At 42.4% G+C, this 20,355-nt stretch overlaps 1 protein-coding gene across 3 annotated transcripts in view; it reads right to left on the bottom strand.

Annotated features, from left to right (window-relative positions):
- The window catches only part of LOC147121367 (uncharacterized), a 58,212-nt gene extending 38,151 nt beyond the window's left edge, over positions 1-20,061 (bottom strand). For 2 of the 3 annotated variants that reach the window (XM_085981571.1, XM_085981573.1), the window contains exons 1-3: positions 19,879-20,061; positions 16,025-16,061; positions 996-1,046 (exon numbers count right to left, since the gene is read on the bottom strand). In XM_085981571.1, coding sequence (XP_085837697.1) covers positions 996-1,046; positions 16,025-16,061; positions 19,879-20,016 — 226 coding nt within the window. In that variant the 5' untranslated portion in view covers positions 20,017-20,061. The remainder of the gene's footprint in view (positions 1-995; positions 1,047-16,024; positions 16,062-19,878) is intronic. The other variant, XM_085981572.1, reaches the window with a different exon arrangement.
- Positions 20,062-20,355: the final 294 nt, after the last annotated feature.

Genomic DNA, 20,355 nt, shown 5'->3' with positions numbered 1-20,355 from the left:
CTAAAATGGGCTGCCGATTTGCAATCACAAAGCAAGCAACACAGTCCAAGACCAATTTCACCCTCATCGTGTCCATGTTTGGGCACCTATTTCAAATGTGTTCTAACCAACAGTTTGCATCAATTTCACATTCAGAGTGACTCCTGCCAATGAACCGGAAGCTGATTTCAATGACCAGAAGCTGCACAGAAGCGTTCTGCGCATTAATCTGGAAATTTCGATCCCACTCCCGACATCTCAGCCCCGCTCCCTGTTCGACATTTCTCGGTTCGCCAGAAATGCATTAAATTCAAACTGAGCCTCCAAACTTTCTCCAGGCGACGTGGTGTCCACGTTATTTTATAAAGTTAGATCCCAATTAAAAGTGAACCTATACAAAATAAGCACTTCTAACAGCCTCTTCACGGAGCAACGAACAGTCGCTGCAAACGGCTTCACATCATATTTTCACCCAACAGTTTATTTTTTAAATTGGAACCACCAAAAAACAGGCTGCACATACACAACTACTTCCAGTTTGTTGGCAGCAGACGTGTCCTTTAGCATTACCTCTCTCTCTGTATACAGAACGATCAAGGATCCCAGATCTTATCTTAATCAAGAAAAGGATCAGCTTGTCCTCCCACTTTTAAAGATTTGCATATCTGAACCCTGCAAGTCTCATTGCCCCACCCCCAGTAGCCCTGAAAAGATGGAGGGGGCCACTTCAGATGGTATTAAGAGTCAAACACAGTGGGACTGGAGTCACGTGGTCCAAACCAGTTAGGAATATTAGGAAACCAGTTGGGTTCTTATGATAATCCAGAAGCTTTCATGATTATTTTTCTGGTATTAGCCCACAAATAACTAGATTTATTGAATTTAATTTCACAATTTGCCATTTGAACTCATGACCTCTGCTATCTTCTATAGTGCAACTATAGACATTTTATCAGTAATTTCTGGAGACCTCCACAGAACCACATCTTCAACTACATAAACATTCAAAGCTTTACCTCCAGGATATATTTTTGGTGGATCAGCTATTTCATGAATGACCTCAGTATCTGCAAAAGAGGGAAAAAAATTGCAATACACACATGGATTCAAGTCACAATTCCATGGAATGACTGTACATCAAGTAATGGTGATTTTATGCCGCTGAACGGTTTTGGGTATCAAGTTACATCTCAGCTGAATAAGCTATTGCATCGGAGCCAACTTTGCGCCAAAAGTATTTAAAATGCACAGGTTTACTGCCAAGTCTGTCCAGACAGTTAATGCATCAAGTGATACACTCTATAGGCAAATATACCAAACATTTATTTGCCCAGTACAATAATATAAAGAGCATCAAAACTGATCTTTGCATCACAGAAAATTGGAACAAAATAACAGGGCTCTTCTGGCTACTTTCCCTCAAGAACAGTAACCCTTTTAAACCCCCGAGGAATGAATGGCCTACTCAAGGGCCAGAATCAGAGCACAATGAATGTATTACAAACATTCACCTTCGTGTCAGCTGCGGCTCAGTGGCTAGCACATTCGCCTCTGAGTCAGAAGGTTGTGGGTTCAAGTCCCACTCCAGGGACTGAGCACCTAAATCTGGGCTGACACTCCAGTGCAATACTGAGAGCGTGCTGCACTGTCAGAGGTGCCGTCTTTCAGATGAGACATTAAACAGAGGCCCTGTCTGCTCTCTCAGGTGGACGTAAAAGATTCCATGGCACCATTTTGAAGAAGAGCAGGGGAGTTATCACAAACGGATTACCTGGTCATTATCACATTGCTGCTTATGGGAGCTTGCTGTGCGCAAATTGGCTGACGCGTTTCCCACATTACAACAATGACTCCAAAATTACTTCAAAGTGCTTGGAGTTGTCCGGTGGTTGTGAAAGACGCTATATAAGTGCAAGTCTTTCTTTCTTCATTACAATTTAGTTTTCTTTAAATGCAGTGGCAATGGGGGAAAAACAACTTTATAAATTTCCTTGAAAAGAAACTGAATATAAACAGAACTGTTACAACCATAACACATCTTTCAGCAGCAGCTTAATCTTTATTTGTAATAAATGCCTGTCCTAGCCTTTAAGTCTTTATGTTCTTTAAGGCATAAACCACAAGACGTTTGAGCCAATGGCATTCATCTGTCCCAATTACACAAGCCTCAAGTGATGAGACAGAAAACACAAGTTCAAAGATAGTTGGTCGAATACATCAAGCAAGGGTAATATTTTGCTTTGAAGTCTTTATACATTTTCTAGAGGGAGTTGGATTGTAACTATTTGAAATCAGTAATTTTAGGATCTTTCACATTAGTGCAAGACCAATCACTGCAAGCATAGCTGAAAGTTAACACAAATAAACTTAATACTCAAGTGTGAATGGGTCCTTCCACTTAACTCACTTGGGAAAAAGGAGCTGACCAACATTATGGAATTACTGGCAGAAAAGCTACCAATACAAATTTAGAGTTCCCCCATATTGAGGATACATATAAGAGATTCAGGGAGATTGACAGGGTAGATGCCGAGAGGTTGTTTCCCCCTGGTTGCAGAGTCTAGAACTAGGGGGCATAGTCTCGGAATAAGGGGTTAGCCATTTAAAACTGAGATGAGGAGGAATTTCTTCACTCAAATGGTCTTGAATCTTTAGAATCCTCCACCCCAAAGGACTGTGGATGCTGAGTCGTTGAGTATATTCAAGGCTGAGGTAGATAGATTTTTGGACTCTAGGGGAATCAAGGGATATGGGTCGGATGGGAAAGTCGACTTGAGGTCGAAGATCAGCCATGATCTTATTGAACAGCGGAGTAGGCTCGAGGGGCCGAATAGTCTACTCCTGTTCACAAGAAAGGTCCAGGACAGTTCATACCAACACTGGATTGCTTTAATCATTCATGTGCAGGCCTAGAGTGTCACACGTCACTTTTCTTTCCCAAATCCATTGTTGTGATCCAAATGGTATTCAGGTTCATGAATCTGCTCACGTCAAGTGATGCCCACAGCATACAAGAAAAATATCTACCTGCTGTTGACCATCAACAATAAGACAAAAGTTTATGGGGTCAAGTCCACACATTCTAGGCACCCATTGGCACAGTACAGTGCGAGTTACATCCGACAAGATGTTAAACTGAGGCCCAGTTGGTCTATTCAGGTGAACACAGCACGGAGTAGGGGCAGGGAGCTCTGCAGCAGCATTCCTCACTCAACCAATTAACAGATGAGCAGACCATAACCTCTGCTCCGATCTTTATTTCCATTGTTTCCCTTACATGGCAGCTGCCTTTCATTCTGCCTTCGCATTTACACTTCTACAGCCATCTTTTGTTTCTTAACTTGTTCCATTACCATCTCCTATTGCCTTGCACCATCATCCCTTCTGTCATTTAATCTCTCCTGCCTTCCACCCAATCACAGACCTTCCCTTTTGTTCTTTCCTCCCCTCCCCCCTTTCCCTGCTTCTGTACTTGCTTAAAAACCTGTTACATCTCCAGCTTTTTCCAGTCCTGACGAAGGGTCATCGACCTGAAACGTTAACTCTGTTTCTCTCTCCACAGATGCTGCCTGACCTGCTGAGTATTTCCAGCATTTTGTGTTTTTATTTTAGCTGCTTATTTCAGCTCAGACCTTGCTCTACACTACTCGCTGCCACATTCATCTACACAACAGTCACTGCAATTCATTGATTAGGAAGCACTTGAGATCATGGGGCACTATATAAAAATGCAGGTTTCAATGCTTTAAGACAAACATTTACTTAAATATTTCACACCTTGTGATATTGGGTCCCCAACACAGAAATAAAAACCAACCACTAACAAAAGCACAGCTCGAGCCTGAATTCACTTGAGGATAAGTGGCACTGCTGCAACTTGGAGAATGGAAACGAAACTGGACAGAGCATTTGACTGGTTATTCTAACCTCACGTGGATCACTGGCAAACCCACCTTTGGATTATGCTGAACAGTTTCTCACACCTTCCTTCCCAAATGGCACTGGAAAAGGTTCAGAGAAGAGTGGCAAGAATTCCAGGTCTCTGAGCCAATCGGCACTGCATTAAATGCTTCGGTTTGACTTTGTGGCTGTGTTTGGATCGGGAGCAAGAGAAATACATTTCTTGGACATCTAGCTGCGCTTGAAGTGTTCCGAGGTGGCCTCCTGGAGAAGAGGTTTCCGCTGGGGAAGTAAACAGGCGATTGAACGTGGACCATGTGCTGAAGTGGAGGTCACTGGTTGAAAATTCCCGTACTTCAAGTACAACTAGACGTCAAAGAAAGTATTTTCTTGCTCCCGACCCAAACACGCACAGAATGTGAAACAGACCACAATGGAAAGCACTTAATGCAATGATTAATTGCCTCCGCCCCCCCCCCCCCCCGGGGAAAAGGATTGGGCATCATAGGGATAACTATATACAGATCATGGCTACAGGGCTCGGGTGGTCAGTAGAAGGCAGTCCATCAGGGTTTAATGGTGCAGCAGAATATTCTGCAATTTTGTTTGAAGGGGTAAATGATAATCAGGGATTATTTACACAGTACCGTCTCAGGAATTTTTTTTTCTTTTTTTTTTTAAAAAGCTAGAGTTGATATGGAAGATAAATTAGAAACTTCACACCAGTAGCCAACACTTCCACCATCCAGCCAGTCTAAAAAATTATCCTACTGTAGGGATCGAGGGGAAGGAGATTATAAAACGTGAACTAATTCATGGAGGATTTTTTTTGGAAAATGATGGTGGGAAATGACTACTGAAGTTTAAGATTACGAATTGCTCGGTCGCATAGCATTTTAAGCGTTCTTAGCAAAATTAAATGGAGCAAAAGTTGACTCCCAGAGAATAGACTGTTTGGAAGGGATAAAATATTGATTAAACGTGGACAATAGTATTGCATGCCAAATAAAATTGAATATGCTTCAGTCATAAATCACACATATCGTATTCAACCCAGAGAGGGAAAAAACAGGATTACTTTTAGAATAGACATTGAAACTCTGCAAGTACACTCACCAATTGCATTTTTATCTTGGACTCTTGATCCAGGCATCCATTTGGTGTTGTCAAGGTGGCGGTTGCCTGTATCCAACGTTGGATGTCCAGAAATCTATCTTCAAACTCATTAATTTCAATATTTCCAACGGCTGCTGGATCAAGGGTTGGAGTAATATTCATCACACTTCGCCAATGACTGTCCCGAGTTGCCCAATGTTGTGCTTTGTGACTCCGGAGTTCATTTCCAGACACAACCAAACTGCTTGTATCCGTAATCAGTCCTGACTATTCTTCATCCAGCTGATAAATTACAGGCTGTATAGAACTCTCAAGCTCCAACGTAAAGTGTCCGGATTCCGTTTCCTTACCCATGAAACTGTTCAATGAAATCCAGGCGCCATCAGACGCTTCTGGAAATTCAGTATTTACTGTAACCTTCATCTCAGATACAAAAGACCAATAAATACTGACCATAGCCATAGTGGGATTCGGAAAAAGCACAAGACTTGTATCTTTGGAGGTCATTTGTAGAAGATTCAGATTCAATAAACAGCCAGTGCACGCCAACATTTCCCTCCATGCATCTATTGAATCAATTTCACTGAATTTCGAAGCTTCTGGGCTCATTTCCAGGTGGTGCACACGCCGAGGTACAGAAGCCCCAAACTCGACAGCCGAAGAGAAGATCTGCTGATGGTAGCGAGATTCGGGGAAAGAATCCAAGTCAGACAGACGCATTATATTCCGCTCAGATTCTGTCATATATGTTCTCAAAATATCTGGTCCTATCCAAGTTGTCCCTTTGAGTAGCCGTACTTGATCTGGAACAATCCTGATAAAAGATTTCAGAGAAGAATACTGAGGTCCACCAGTGATCAGATGCGACATATAAAGGCAATTCACGAGAACTAGAGAGGCGTTCCTGCAGAACATACACATCATAAATCTCAGGTCTTTCACTAAAAGAGATCCCATTATTCTCGTGGACAAACTTCACACGCGTAGTGCCAGTATTCAGATTATGTAATCCGTTTTCCACATCATGTGTGTGTGTCACATAACTCAATGTTAATAACTGGATGGAGCTAGGTGTTACAGCAAAAGAATAAACTTCATTCAAACTGTAAGTCGCACCGCTCTTTGGCTTCAATACGGTGTAGAAACTTTCTGTCGCTTGAAGATGTATCTCCATATTTTTGCCTGCACTGCGTACAGAGGGATCGAGGGTCTCCATCGCAGAGAGTAGGAGTGAGTAAGTAGCATCAAACAGACTTTGCACTTTTATATCAGGACTTAGTTGACCAAGACCAGTAGTTTTTTCTTCAGAAGATATTTGCTGAGTTTTGTAGTAGCCAGATGTGGAAGCGGGGAATGATTGTGTAGGTCTAGTTCTGGTTAGACACTCGTCCTCTGTCTGCATAGAACTGGAAAGATGAATTTCTGGAGCCTCAGTTTCTCTTATATCCACAATAGGTGGCATTTCTTTTAAAGCATTGTTCCAGAGATGAAGTTCCTTCACTTGATTCAATGAAGTATAAGGAGTGGACATCTGTACTGAACAATTTGGAGAAAGGAAGTTGCTTTCTATTCCAGTTACTGGCGTGACTTCTTTGCCGGTTCCTGATTTTACTGACAGTTGCCTTGATGTCTGATAATCCCTGAACAATTTGATCCTGTAATCCTGTAAAGTTATTTGGGGAGTTTCAAGATGTTGACTCTTCAGTTGAACTTTGGCCAACATTTTGTTTATTTTAGTAATGTTGCTAACTTCAGTAATGTTAAGATCATTGTCATGGAGCTCTTTAAAGATAGGTGCAGGATCCAGGGAAGTTTTATCTTCATATACGTGTAATACTTGATTCGAAAATGGCGGTTGGAGTGGTTAGGATTAGTCTTTGAAAGAAAAATAACTTGCACCTGTAGTGCCCAAGTTTCAAAACAGTGGTAAGTTTTATTGAAACAGGCTTGTATCACAAGACTTCCTATTTCTGCAGGTTCCTGACTAATGATAATTTCATCCCGATTCTGCTTACAGTTCTCTTGTGATGAAAATCCATTTATTTTCACTTCAATATGCTTCCATTTACCTGCTGCAAAAGTTCAATTGCACCAGACATTCTCAGGGTAAGTGCTGGGATAATCTGGAGAGAATAGCTCACCCAAGTCTCCTTTAATGGTCATGTAACAGCTCTTCAAAGCATAAAATACCCAAGATGAAGGATGCTTCCATTCTAGAATATGAATTAGAAAGCATTTCGAGAGACTGGTCTTAGCCCACATCAAAGCCAGTGTTCCTGCCTCTCTTGACCAACACCAGTTTGCCTATCGTGCAAACAGATCAACGGAGGATGCAATCACAACTGCTCTACACTCGGCACTGAATCACCTAGATGGTAAGGAGACCTACATCAGAATGCTGTTCATAGACTACAGCTCAGCATTCAACACTATCGTCCCCAACAAGCTGGCCACCAAACTCCAAACTCTTGGCCTGAACACTTCCCTCTGCAACTGGACCCTGGACTTCCTAACAAACAGACCCCAGTCTGTCAAATTAGGTAACCACACCTCCCCCCCCCGACCCTGAACACAGGGGCCCCACAAGGATGTGTGCTGAGCCCCCTCCTCTACTCCCTCTTCACCCACGACTGTGTGGCTGTTAATGGTTCCAACACCATCATCAAGTTTGCGGATGACACCACGGTAGCAGGCCAGATCACCAACAACGATGAGTCAGCCTACAGGGAGGAGGTCCAACATCTCGTGAAGTGGTGCGCCGATAACAACCTGGCCCTTAACACCAAGAAAACCAAAGAAATCATTGTGGACTTCAGGAAGTCCAAAGGTGGAAGTCACCCCCCCATCCACATCAATGGGGCTGTGGTGGAAAGGGTGGACAGCTTTAAGTTCCTCGGAGTCCACATCACAGAAGACCTCTCCTGGTCCCTCAACACCTCCTCTCTGGTGAAGAAGGTCCAGCAGCGCCTATATTTCCTAAGGAGGCTGAAGGGATGTAATGTCACCCCTGATCCTCTCTAACTTTTACCGCTGCACTATAGAGAGCATCCTGACAAACTGTATCACAGTATGGTATGGCAGCTGTAGCTACTATGACCGGAAAGCCCTGCAGCGGGTAGTCAAAACTGCCCAACGCATTACCGGCACCCAGCTACCGACCATAGAGCACATATACCAGAAACGCTGTCTACGGAGGTCATGGTCCATCATCAAAGACCCTACCCACCCCAGCCTGTTCGCCCTCCTGCCATCTGGGAGACGCTACAGATGCATTCGCACCCGTACGACCAGATTTAGGAACAGCTTCTTTCCCAGGGCTGTCATCCTACTGAACTCTACAAATAAACTCTTAAAGCTTGCACATCTGCCAATGCACTTTATTATGGTTATATTTATGTTAATATACTACAAGCCAAATGTATGTTGAATGTTTAAATGTCTTAATCCAAATGTACACTCTCTGGAGCCGCAAGCCTACATTTCGTTGTACTGCACTTGTGCACTAACAATGACAATAAAAGTTGATTTGATTTTGATTTGATCTGAACAACAGTTTAGCTTTGCGCCATTAATTTGTTTTGTGGGTTAAAATGAACTCTACAATACAGAACTAGGCGGCACAGGATTTTTATGCATTTCCACGTGGTTTCTTTGCTTTAAAATCCTGTAATGGCTCCCCTGCTATCCTGAACGCGTTTCACCAGCCAGTAGGTGAGCCAACCATTTGGAGAAGCATGGAAGAGAACATTTATAGATGAATATAATGCACAGCCTACATCATTACAAATGGTTTTTGCACCACAACATCAGCTTCTGTAAAGAACCAATTCCAATTTGTATTTTCTGTAGCTGTGCAGGAGTCCCTGGAAGAGTTAATGAAACGGCAAAAAGTGAAGCTGAGTCATCTGAACTGGTTTAAATTATCTACAAGAGCTAACGGGACATTTATTTCTTTGCTAACCTCAGCATTTTCACTAGCAGTACTGCTCCCCATCAGCTCGTCACAAGTTAACCAATCGAACTAGCAAAGCTAAACCACAAAATGATTTATTCCCCGCAATCTTTTTGTTCCAAGTTAACATTGAATGCATCAGAGCTGATTCATTGTGCGTCACGCATTCCTCCCCCAAACAATGTACATGCGTAATCTGAGCCCAAGAACAAGATCCACTTGGGCATCACCAACAGACACCAGGGAACACTGAAAACCATCACAGTTAAACCATGCACAAGAACAACCATTTTATGATTGAAAAGTTATCTTTAGTCTCAATCTGAAATGCTTCCTAAACAGCAAGTAATTTTAGCAACAAAGCAAAAAACTTCCATTGAGAAATTAAATGGTGCAATTGTACAGGAACATATTGCAGTGTGTATGACGGCATACTCAGTACTCATCATGCGCATGCGCAAAGCCGGTGAATGTACGCGTGTTGACAGGCCATCCGCGGGGGCCACGAAAAAGCAATCGCTTGTGCAGACTTGGGCTATTTGCCCAGCAACTGGCCAGCGATTTTGCACGGAAGTCTTACGGTTGATGCAAGCAATCGCAGGGCCTGTTTGCATCAGTCTAAGGGGATATCTAAATTATGAATTCAACATTTTCATATCCTAAATTATGCACATACACTATGAAATTCGTTTATGCAAATAATGGCCCAGATTACAGTTTTTTAATGTATAAAATTATCAAAATCAAATTTTTTAGTGAGGCTGATGGAATGAAGGTAATTATGAATAAAATTCCAATTCTGTACATTATATAATTATTAGATTTGGGGATTCCATTGTATCATTCGGGGATTCCTTTCGTAAATGATTGAAATGGAATTCTGCTTATTAATTTGAAGACTGGGCCCACGTGATCCCAGGTATGCTTCCGCACCGCCTGCCTCCCTGGGATTCGTGGGCGATTACGCTGCGCTCCACCTCGAGGCCCGAGACTGCAAGTTTTCGCAGCCTGAGCTCCAACAGGTACTTTCATAATTCTTTCGCGGGTCGGAGGCGTACTCCGGAGATATGCCTCCGAACACAATTTCTAGCCCAACATAAATCTTAGACATTGCCCAGGTATAGAAAGCCTCACCCACACAAACTGGTTACGCTCAGCTTTAACGGCAATGGATATACACGGTTCATGACTTGCAAAAGTTGAGCTTCCAATTGCACGTAGGGTTGAACAAACTGGTTTAAAATGTACATTACAATGGTGAATATACCGCGATTGCTCCAGACTTACTTCCAGATCATAATACATGACCTCGCGGGCTTTGTATGTTGTAAGTAAGTGAAGAGAAAATGTAGTGCCAGTCAGGTGTCTATTGCACCTACCCACTAGCAAACAATGCCCACTGGCAAAATATAACCAAATGTAGTCATCACTCCTCCTCGGTGGTAAAGTGCAACCCTCCCTACAAACATTTATGAGACATATGCCATTTGGAATGGTAATGTAGCAAGGCAGTCTGAAGCCCTTTCCCAAAAAGCCTACACAGCCAGTCAAACACACAGGAAGGCAAGAGTAAACCAACTTGGAATGTGGATTCAGGCCAACAAATAATTTCTTCCATGTGACTTGGGCACCAAAAGCCCCAGAAAAGGACAGTGACCCTTTAGACAAGCAGGATCCTTGAAAAATCACCATGATTTGATCAAATCAGATGAATGTTGCCAAATTACTCTAACCCCCCCAGAAGTATCTGGTGGTCACCAGCATCACTGAACTGTGCCAACAATCTCAAGGGGTGAATGCATTCTCTTATGGCTCCCACAGAACAAACATAGAAGATAGGAGCAGGAGTAGGTCATTCGGCCCCTCGAGCCTGCTCCACAATTCAATGCGATCATGGCTGATCATCCAAATTCAGTACCCTGTCCCTGCTTTCTACCCATACCCCTTGATCCCTTTAGCCTTAAGAAATATATCCAGTTCCTTCTTGAATATATTTAATGAATTGGCCTCTACTGCCTTGTGTGGTAGAGAATTCCACAGGTTCACCACTCTGGGTGAAGAAATTCCTCCTCATTTCTGTCCTAAATGGCTTACCCCTTATCCTTAGACTGTGACCCCTGGTTCTGGACTCCCCGACCAATCAGGAACATCCTTCCTGCATCTAGTCTGTCCAGTCCGGTCAGAATTTTAAGTTTCAATGAGATCCCCTCTCATTCTTCTAAACTCCAGCGAGTATAAGCCCAATCGACCCAACCTCTCCTCATACGTCATTCCTGCCATCCCAGGTATCAGCCTGGTGAATCTTCGCTGAACTCCTTCCATGGCAAGAACATCCTTCCTCAGATAAGGCGACCAAAACTGCGCACAATACTCAAGGTGTGGTCTCACCAAGGCCCTGTCCAACTGCAGCAAGACATCCTTGTTCCTGTACTCAAACCCTCTCGCTACGAAGGCCAACATACCATTTGCCTTCTTAACCACCTGCTGCACCTGCATGCTTACCTTCAGCGACTGGTGCACAAGGACACCCAGGTCTCGTTGCACTTCCCCTTCTCCCAATCTATTGCCATTCAGATAATAATCTGCCTTCCTGTTTTTGACACCAAAGTGGATAACCTCGCATTTATCCACGTTATATTGCATCTGCCATGCTTCTGCCCAATCACCCAACCTGTCCAAATCATACTGGAGTTTCTCGGCATCCTCCTCCCAGCACACACGCCCACCCAGCTTTGTGTCGTCCGCAAACTTGGAGATATTACATCTAGTTCCCTTGTCTAGATCATTAATACATAGTGAATAGCTGGGGTCCAAGGACCGATCCCTGCGGTACCCCACTAGTCACTGCCTGCCACTCGGAAAAAGACCAGTTTATTCCAACTCTTTGCTTTCTGCCTGCCGACCAGTTCTCTATCCAAGTCAATACCTTGCCCCCAATCTCATGTGCCATAACTTTACACGCTAATCTCTTATGCAGGACCTTATCGAAAGCCTTTTGAAAGTCCAAATACACCACATCTACTGGTTCTCCCTTATCTATTTTACCAGTTACATCCTCAAAAAATTCCAGTAGATTAGTCAAGCACGTTTTACCTTTTGTAAATCCATGTTGACTTTGTCCGATCCTGTCACTGTTTTCCAAGTGTTCTGCTGCTATTACATTTTTTATAATGGACTCTAGCATTTTCCCCACTACCGATGTCAGGTAGTGGGGAAAATGCCCCGTTTTTCCCCGTTTTCTCTCTACCACCTTTTTTGAATAGTGGGGTAACATTAGCTACCCTCCAATCCATGGGTACTGTTCCAGATTCCATCGAATGTTGGAAGATGACCAGCAATGCATCTACTATTTCTAGGGCCACTTCCTTAAGTACCTTAGGAAGTAGATTATCAGGCCCTGGGGATTTATCAGCCTTCAATCCCATCAATTTCCCTAACACCATTTCCCTACAAATACTGATTTCTTTCAGTTCCTCCCTTTCATCAGACCCTATGTTTCCCGACATATCTAGGAGGTTATTTGTGTCCTCCTTTGTGAAGACAGAACCAAAATATGTATTTTGTAAAACAATACCGAACTGCAACCATCAAAATGCCCAGGTGCACTTTCTCCCAATTAAAAGTTATACAAATGCAAATTGAGGACTAATAAAAAGGATAGAAACACACATTGCAGCAATTACCAAAACAAATATTGGTTCAGTGAGAAAGAACAAGATCCTATAAAATTCTCCCATTAATGGAGAAATGTAGCAGAGCACTGGTTTCAGAATCTGTACAGTGCTGGAATAGGGGAGGGTCAGGCTGCAAATTGTAAATCTTTTGTATAATAATGAGCCCATCCCGCGATAGGATAAAGAATGTTGAAATTCTTACTCAGTTTTGTTCCAAAGATTAAAGCATAAAACTCCTTCATTACAATTGCTGATGGCTGCTGCAACTATGTTAAAATCTAATTTACAAAACAGAGGGGTATCCTTTAGGATGAGATAGGTTCATAGGAGACCTCCTAGGAAGACCGACCTATTACTCACCTCTTGGCTGCAGCACCGTAGACTATATGATTACGGATTTGGACCCATCCTCTTTCAGAGCATTCACAGTCAAACCACAAACACTGTCAGATCACAGTCAAATTACTATGTATCTTAAAAAGACAGAAACAAACACAGAAACACAACCCAGTAAACTGTACAACACCAAAAAATCGTACAGATGGGCCAAAAACGACACGGAAAAATACCAGAAAGCAATTAGCAATGAATCAACTCAAGCTCTCTTGGACACCTTTCTGGATAACATATACACGCACAATAAAGAAGGCGTAAACCGGGCAGTGAATAACCTAAACAATATTTTTGATAATTTGGCAACAAGGTCAAACTTGAAAGCTCACAAGAACAAACCCAAAACAAAAAACTATGAAAAATGGTTTGACCTAGATTGCCATAACATGAGGAAAAAACTTAGAAAAATATCAAACCAAAAACACAGACATCCAGAAAACAAGGAATTACACCTTACTTATTGTCAGACACTAACACAATACAGAAACACACTCAGAACCAAAAAAGAGCAATATATTAAGAATACACTCAGCTCCATTGATTCCAATTGTTTCTGGGACAACTGGAATACATTACACAAAAAACACGACGAATTGGCCATTCAAAATGGGGACACATGGGAAAACCACTTTGAAAAATTATACCAGAAAAACACACCAAGGCCAGAGCAACACCAAATATGCAAAAAACTGGAAAAGCTCGAAATGGCCATAAAAGATAACCAAAACCCGCTAGACTCCATAATAACAGAAAAATAACTTTTTGAAAAACTCAAGGACCTGCGACCAGGAAAAGCTTGCGGGGCAGACGGCATACTAAGCGAGATGATTAAACACACAGACGATAAAATGAAACTGGCTATCCTAAAACTCTTCAACTTGGTTCTGAATGTCGGTTACTTCCCTGATATCTGGAACAAAGGACTCAATGCCCATATACAAAGGTGGGGACAAAGTCGACCCAAATAACTATCGAGGCATCTGTGTAAACAGTAATCTGGGGAAGGTATTCTGTAGTATCATAAACAAAAGACTTATAAACTTCCTTGAGGAGCACAATGTCTTGAGTAAAAGCCAAATTGGATTCCTGCCAAACTATAGAACATCCGATCATATCTTCACCCTACAGACCCTAATTGACAAACACGTTCATCAAAACAAAAGCAAAATCTACGCATGCTTTATAGATTTCCAGAAGGCTTTCGATTCCATCTGGCACGACGGTTTATTCCTGAAACTTATCGAAAGCGGGGTAGGGGGAAAAACATATGATGTAATTAAATCAATGTATACAAACAACAAATGTGCAGTTAAAATTGGAGACAAACAAACAAAATACTTCCCACAAGGGCGGGGGGGTGACGCAGGGCTCGCCAATCTCACCGACACTCTAATATTTACATAAATGAATTGGCAAAACTACTTGAACAATCTACAACACCCGGCCTCACCCTATATGAATCCAAGGTTAAATTCCTCCTCTATGCAGACGACCTGGTTCTGCTGTCACCAACTAAGGAGGGTCTACAGCAGAACCTGGATCTGCTGGAGTCGTACTGCCAGACTTGGGCCCTGACAATAAATCCCCAAAAAACCAAAGTCCTTGTGTTCCAGCAAAGATCCAGACATCAGGGACCCAAAATAAATTTCACACTAGGAACAACCAAAATTGAACAAACCACTAACTACACATACTTGGGCTTAAAAATCAGTTCTACGGGAAATTTCAAACTGGCTGTGAATGAACTGAAAGAGAAAGCAAGAAGGGCTTTCTATGCCATTAAAAAATCAATCCAAATAGAAATCCCAATTAGCATTTGGCTCAAAATTTTCAAATCAGTAATTGAACCAATTGCACTCCATGGCAGTGAGGTGTGGGGACCGCTAACACAACAAGAATTTGCAAAATGGGACAAACACCCAATTGAGATCCTACATGCAGAATTCTGTAAGTATCCTCCGGACTCAAAGGAAAACCGTAAACAATGCATGCAGGGCAGAACTAGGCCAATATCCATTAATAATCACTATCCAAAAAAGAGCCACCAAATTCTGGAAACACCTAGAAATGAGCAACCCCCAATGCTATCATTACCAAGCCCTGAAATGCCAAGAGAGGACCATAAAGAAGAGTACCCTCAGTCAACTAGTCCTGGGACTCAGTGAAGTAACTACTAACACTACTAACAATAACCAGCCCCAGGACAGTGACAGCGTAACACAAAGAATTCGACCCAACACAATCGTCGCTAAGCAAAAGGAAAAATATCTGTCATATTGGGCAGAAACAACAAAAACCCAAAGCAAACTCAATTGCTACTTGGCCCTAAACAGACAATACAACATGGCTGAATACCTGACCATGGTAAAGGATAGCAAACTGAGAAAAACCTTGACAATGTACAGACTTAGTGAACATAACCTGGCGATCGAAAAAGGTAGACACAGGCAGACCCGGCTACCAAGAGAGGACAGGATATGCTCTCACTGCAGTCAGGGAGTGGTGGAGACAGAGATGCACTTCCTCACAGCTTGTAGAAAATATCAGGGCATAAGGGAGAATTTCTACCCAAAATTCACAAAAATATGCCCGGAATTCAGAAATTTGAATGGCGACCAAAAACTCCCATACCTACTAGGGGAAGAGAGAAATTGTGTAACACTAGCGGCACACTATGTTACAGCTTGCCATAAACAGAGGGACAACCACTAAATATAAGAAAAGAGTATATATAAATTATATGAAAGTATATTTATACACTCAGGGATATATCTGTTTATACACTATGGATAGATCTGTATTTTTGTGTACAAACATGAATGTTTTTCGATGCTTTGGCAACATAAGATGTAACTTGTCATGCCAATAAAGCGATTTGAATTGAATTGAATAGTTCTGCCATCCAAATGACAGCATGGGAGAGACAGAAACTTACTTTTACACCTGTGGTGAAACAAACACCAACAGGAAAGTTAATTTTAAAAAACGTGAAATCTGAATGCAGTCTTACCTTGCCTTGGTTTTTCTGTTTGATCATTCCCACTTTCCTAAGAAAGATCAGTTTATAAAATCAGCTACAAGTAAAAAAAATGAATCAACTTGTACTAGGAATCAGCTCATGTTCTTATTTAGACTTATTCCTATAAATAGTCAATCAATATCTCACATTTTCAGCATATGCTTCTTTACTGCTGACTTAACCTTGTGAAGGTAATAGTTCCAGGAATAAACTTCAGTGGAGCAGCTTTGTTAGATTATAAAAATATACTGCCTATTATTTCCAGGTAGATTATCCACCCAGAACTGCATCATTGCTAGTTTAATTCATCAGCAGAGAAAAAACACATTCCCCACTCCACAGACCAATATCACTATTTTACAATGATGGTTCCAGAAGGATTTTCAAGCAAAAGCCTTATTTCAGACCCAGAGTATAAGTCACTTCATGCCGTTTAGGATATTTAAATGAGATTGCTACCCAATGATCACTCCAAAGTATCAATTATTCTTCATTTCAAATAATGAAGGTGATACTTTTTAATTAAAGTGAACTAATGGCCAGTGCCCTCCAACAGCGCATCCCCACCCAAACAAGAGTACAGCTCCCCACGAGCTGCACAAGGAGAGATTAGGGCAGATGACCAAAAGCTTGGTCAAAGAGGTAGGTTTTAAGGAGAGCCTTAAAAAGGAGAGATAGGGAGGTGAAGAGGTTTAAGGAGCGAATTCCAGAGCTTAGGGCCTCAGCAGCTGAAGGCACAGCCACCAATGATGGAGCGATTAAAATCAGGCATGCGCAAGAGGCCAGAATTGGAGGAATGCAGAGATCTCAGAGGGTTGTAGGAGGTTACAGAGATAGGGAGAGGTGAGGCTATGGAGGGATTTGAAAACCAGGATGAGAATTTTAAAAATCAAGGCATTGCTCAACAGGGAGCCAATGTAGGTCAGCGAGTACAGGAGTGATGGGTGAACTGGACTTGGTGCGAGTTAGGACACAGGCAGCAGAGCTTTGGATGAGCTCAAGTTGATGGAGGGTAAAACGTGGGAGGCCGGCCAGGAATGCGTTGGAATAATCAGGTCTAGAGGTAACAAAGGCATAGATGAGGGTTTCAACAGCAGATGAGCTGATGCAGGGGCGAAGATGGAAATAGGCAGTCTTAGTGATGGCATGGATATGTGGTCGGAAGCTCATCTAGGGGTCAAATACGACACCAGGGTTGTGAACAGTCTGGTTTAGAGACATTTGCCAGGGAACAGAGTGTGGCAGGGACCAAAGGTAATGGCTTCAGTCTTCCCAATATTTAGTTGGAGGAAATTTCTGCTCATCCATTACTGGATGTCAGACAAGCATTCAGACAATTTAGAGACAGTGGAGGGGTTGAGGGAAGTGATGGTGAGGTAGACTTGGGTGTCGTCAGCGTACATGTGGAAACTGACATTGTGTTCTTGGATGATGTCGCCAAGGGGCAGAATATAGATGAGAAATAGGAGGGGGCCAGGGATAAATCCTTGCGGGACACTAGAGGTTAACGGTGCAGGAGTGGGAAGAGAAGCCATTGCAGGTGATTCTCTGGCTATGACTGGATAGATAAGAATGGAACCAGACAAGTGCAGTCCCACCCAGCTGGATGACGGAGGGGTGTTGGAGGAGGATGGTGTGGTCAACCATGTCAAAGGCTGCAGATAGGTCAAGAAGGATGAGGAGGGATAGTCAGTCAAATAGGATGCAATTTGTGACTTTGATAAGAGCCCTTTCAGTACTGTGGCAGGGCAGAAACCAGATTGGAGGGATTCAAACATGGAGTTCCAGGAAAGATGGGCACAGATTTGAGAACACATTCAAGGACTTAAGAGGAAATGGAAAGAAGTTTCTCCTGAATTCTCTATTGGATTTATTAGTGACTATCTTGTATTGATGACCTCTAATTTTGGACTCCCCACAAGACCTCTATTAGGTCACCCATCAGCCTCCAAAGAGCCCCAGCCTGTTCAACCTTTCCTGATAAGTATATCCTCAGCTCTGGTATCATCTTCTCCAGTGCCTCTATATCCTCCTTGTAATAATCTGGAGACCAGAACTGTGCACAATATTCCATGTGCGGCCCAACCAAGGTTCAAAACAAATTTAACATCTCTGCTCTTCAACCTAGCAAAACAACGCTTTAGTCTTTATTTTTTAATATAGATAACCAGCTCTCTGCTAATAACATTTAACCAGCATTTGAATGCCAGTGAGTAGAGCTTCTGAGAATGTACAGACCACAGATCAGTTTTATCTAGTCAAATACTGGCCTCATCACTGCACCCTACAATTGATCAACTCAGCCCATCAGAATGGAGGCAACATATTTTAATTTACATATTAGCCACAAGTTCATGAACACTTCTAGTTTGTTGAAGTACATTGGAGTCGATCAATTTTAAGGCACAGTGATGAGACAACCAGATGGCAAGTGGTCCAAGTTGTATTACTGCTCTGCACTACATTCTGACTAAATAATTCTGAGCACAAGCTCCACTCACAGATTATACACATTCCCATTGTAATTTAATTTTTTTAAATTCGTTTATGAGATCAGGGCATCGCTAGCAATGCCAGCATTTATTGCCCATCCCTAGTTGCCTTCGAGAAGGTGGTGATGAGCCACCTTCTTGAACCGCTGCAGTCCGTGTGGTGAAGGTACTCTCAGTGCTGTTAGATAGGGAATTCCAGGATTTTGACCCAGCGACGATGAAGGATCGACGATATACTTCGAAGTCAGGATGGTGTGTGACTTGGAGGGGAACTTGGAGGTGGTGGTGTTCCCATGCACCTGCTGCCCTTGTCCTTTTAGGTGGAAGAGGTCGTGGGTTTGGGAGGTGCTGCCGAAGAAGCCTTGGCGAGTTGCTGCAGTGCATCTTGTAGATGGTACATACTGCAGCCACGGTACGCCGGTGGTGGAGGGAGTGAATGTTTAAGGTGGTGGATGGGGTGCCAATCAAGTGGGCTGCTTTGTCCTGGATGGTGTTGAGCCTGGAGTGTTGTTGGAGCTGCACTCATCCAGGCAAGTGGAGAGTATGCCATCACACTCCTTACTTGTGCCTTGTAGATGGTAGAAAGGATTTGGGAAGTCAGGAGGTGAGACACTCACTGCAGAATACCTAGCCTCTGACCTACTCTTGTTGCTACAGTATTTATGTGTCTGGTCCAGTTAAGTTTCTGGTTAATGGTGACGCCCCAGGATGTTGATAGTGGGGAATTTGGCAATGGCAATGCCATTGAATGTCATGGGGAGGTGGTTAGACTCTCACTTGTTGGAGATAGTCATTGCCTGGCACTTCTGTGGCGCGAATGTTACCTGCCACTTATCAGCCCAAGCCTGAACGTCGTCCAGGTCTTGTTGCATGTGGGTATGGACTGCTTCATTATCTGTGGAGTTGTGAGTGGCGCTGAATGTTAAAAGACCAAGAGGTGTAATAATTATTGATGTATTGCTGAATGCAAGTGAATTTTTAAACATTTAAATGATACCCGCTAACAGTTTGTAGAGAGAATAAGCACAATCTGAAAGGCAGAGAATATTTATGGAAACATTTCTAAAATCTAGTTTTATGCTTTATAATTTCTAAGTAGGAATGACTTGTTTAGAAATGAATCCATTTAGTCAAAGATGGTTTCACTCTGCATTTAGCCTCGATTCACAAGATCTTTGAATGATTAAGATATTCAAGGTCAAAGCTCAAGAACCAGAACTTTATGCAGAACAAAAAAACAGACATACACCTTTCTTCAAAAAAACAGGAAATTTGAAATGTCCTCAGAGTTCACTTTTTTTTATACAAACAATCTTTCTGGCTTTTCAGAGAGTTTAGAAACCCCACACTCACTTTCTCAAGGGTTGCTTTGCTTTGTGTTGCTGTCTCCTTTTCACCAGTCCAAATAACACTAGGTTCAGCCACAGATCTATGAAAAATTACACAAAACACAAGTAGATTCTTAAACTTGGAAAGAACCAAACAGCCCATCCTGGCACTTTGAGAAATCTGCTCTAAGAGGTGGACACAGCTGCACTATTTGCACCAGTTTATTTAATTGTTTTCCCAGAAAATGATTTAACTAATTGATAAATTAGATCAGTCAGCAGGAACTAATTCAGAGGAATGATGTCCAGTGGTATTCACTCAATATTAACCATTTGTTGGCAGGAGAGAGCTTCAAGGGGCCAGAAAGACTATGTGGAAGCCTTTTCTGTTGCTCCAGTGTCATCAACCCCAAAAAATCTTAACAAAAGTGCCCCCTTTTTAGAGGGACACAACTAATAAAACCTAAATCACAAAAAGATAAAGGAAACTTATACAATTAAA

Source organism: Somniosus microcephalus, chromosome 3 (assembly GCF_052327205.1).
Source record: "Somniosus microcephalus isolate GS21.2 chromosome 3, FLI_Smic_1.0, whole genome shotgun sequence".
NCBI classification, from domain to species: domain Eukaryota; kingdom Metazoa; phylum Chordata; class Chondrichthyes; order Squaliformes; family Somniosidae; genus Somniosus; species Somniosus microcephalus.
This window is presented reverse-complemented; position numbering and strand designations above follow the sequence as displayed.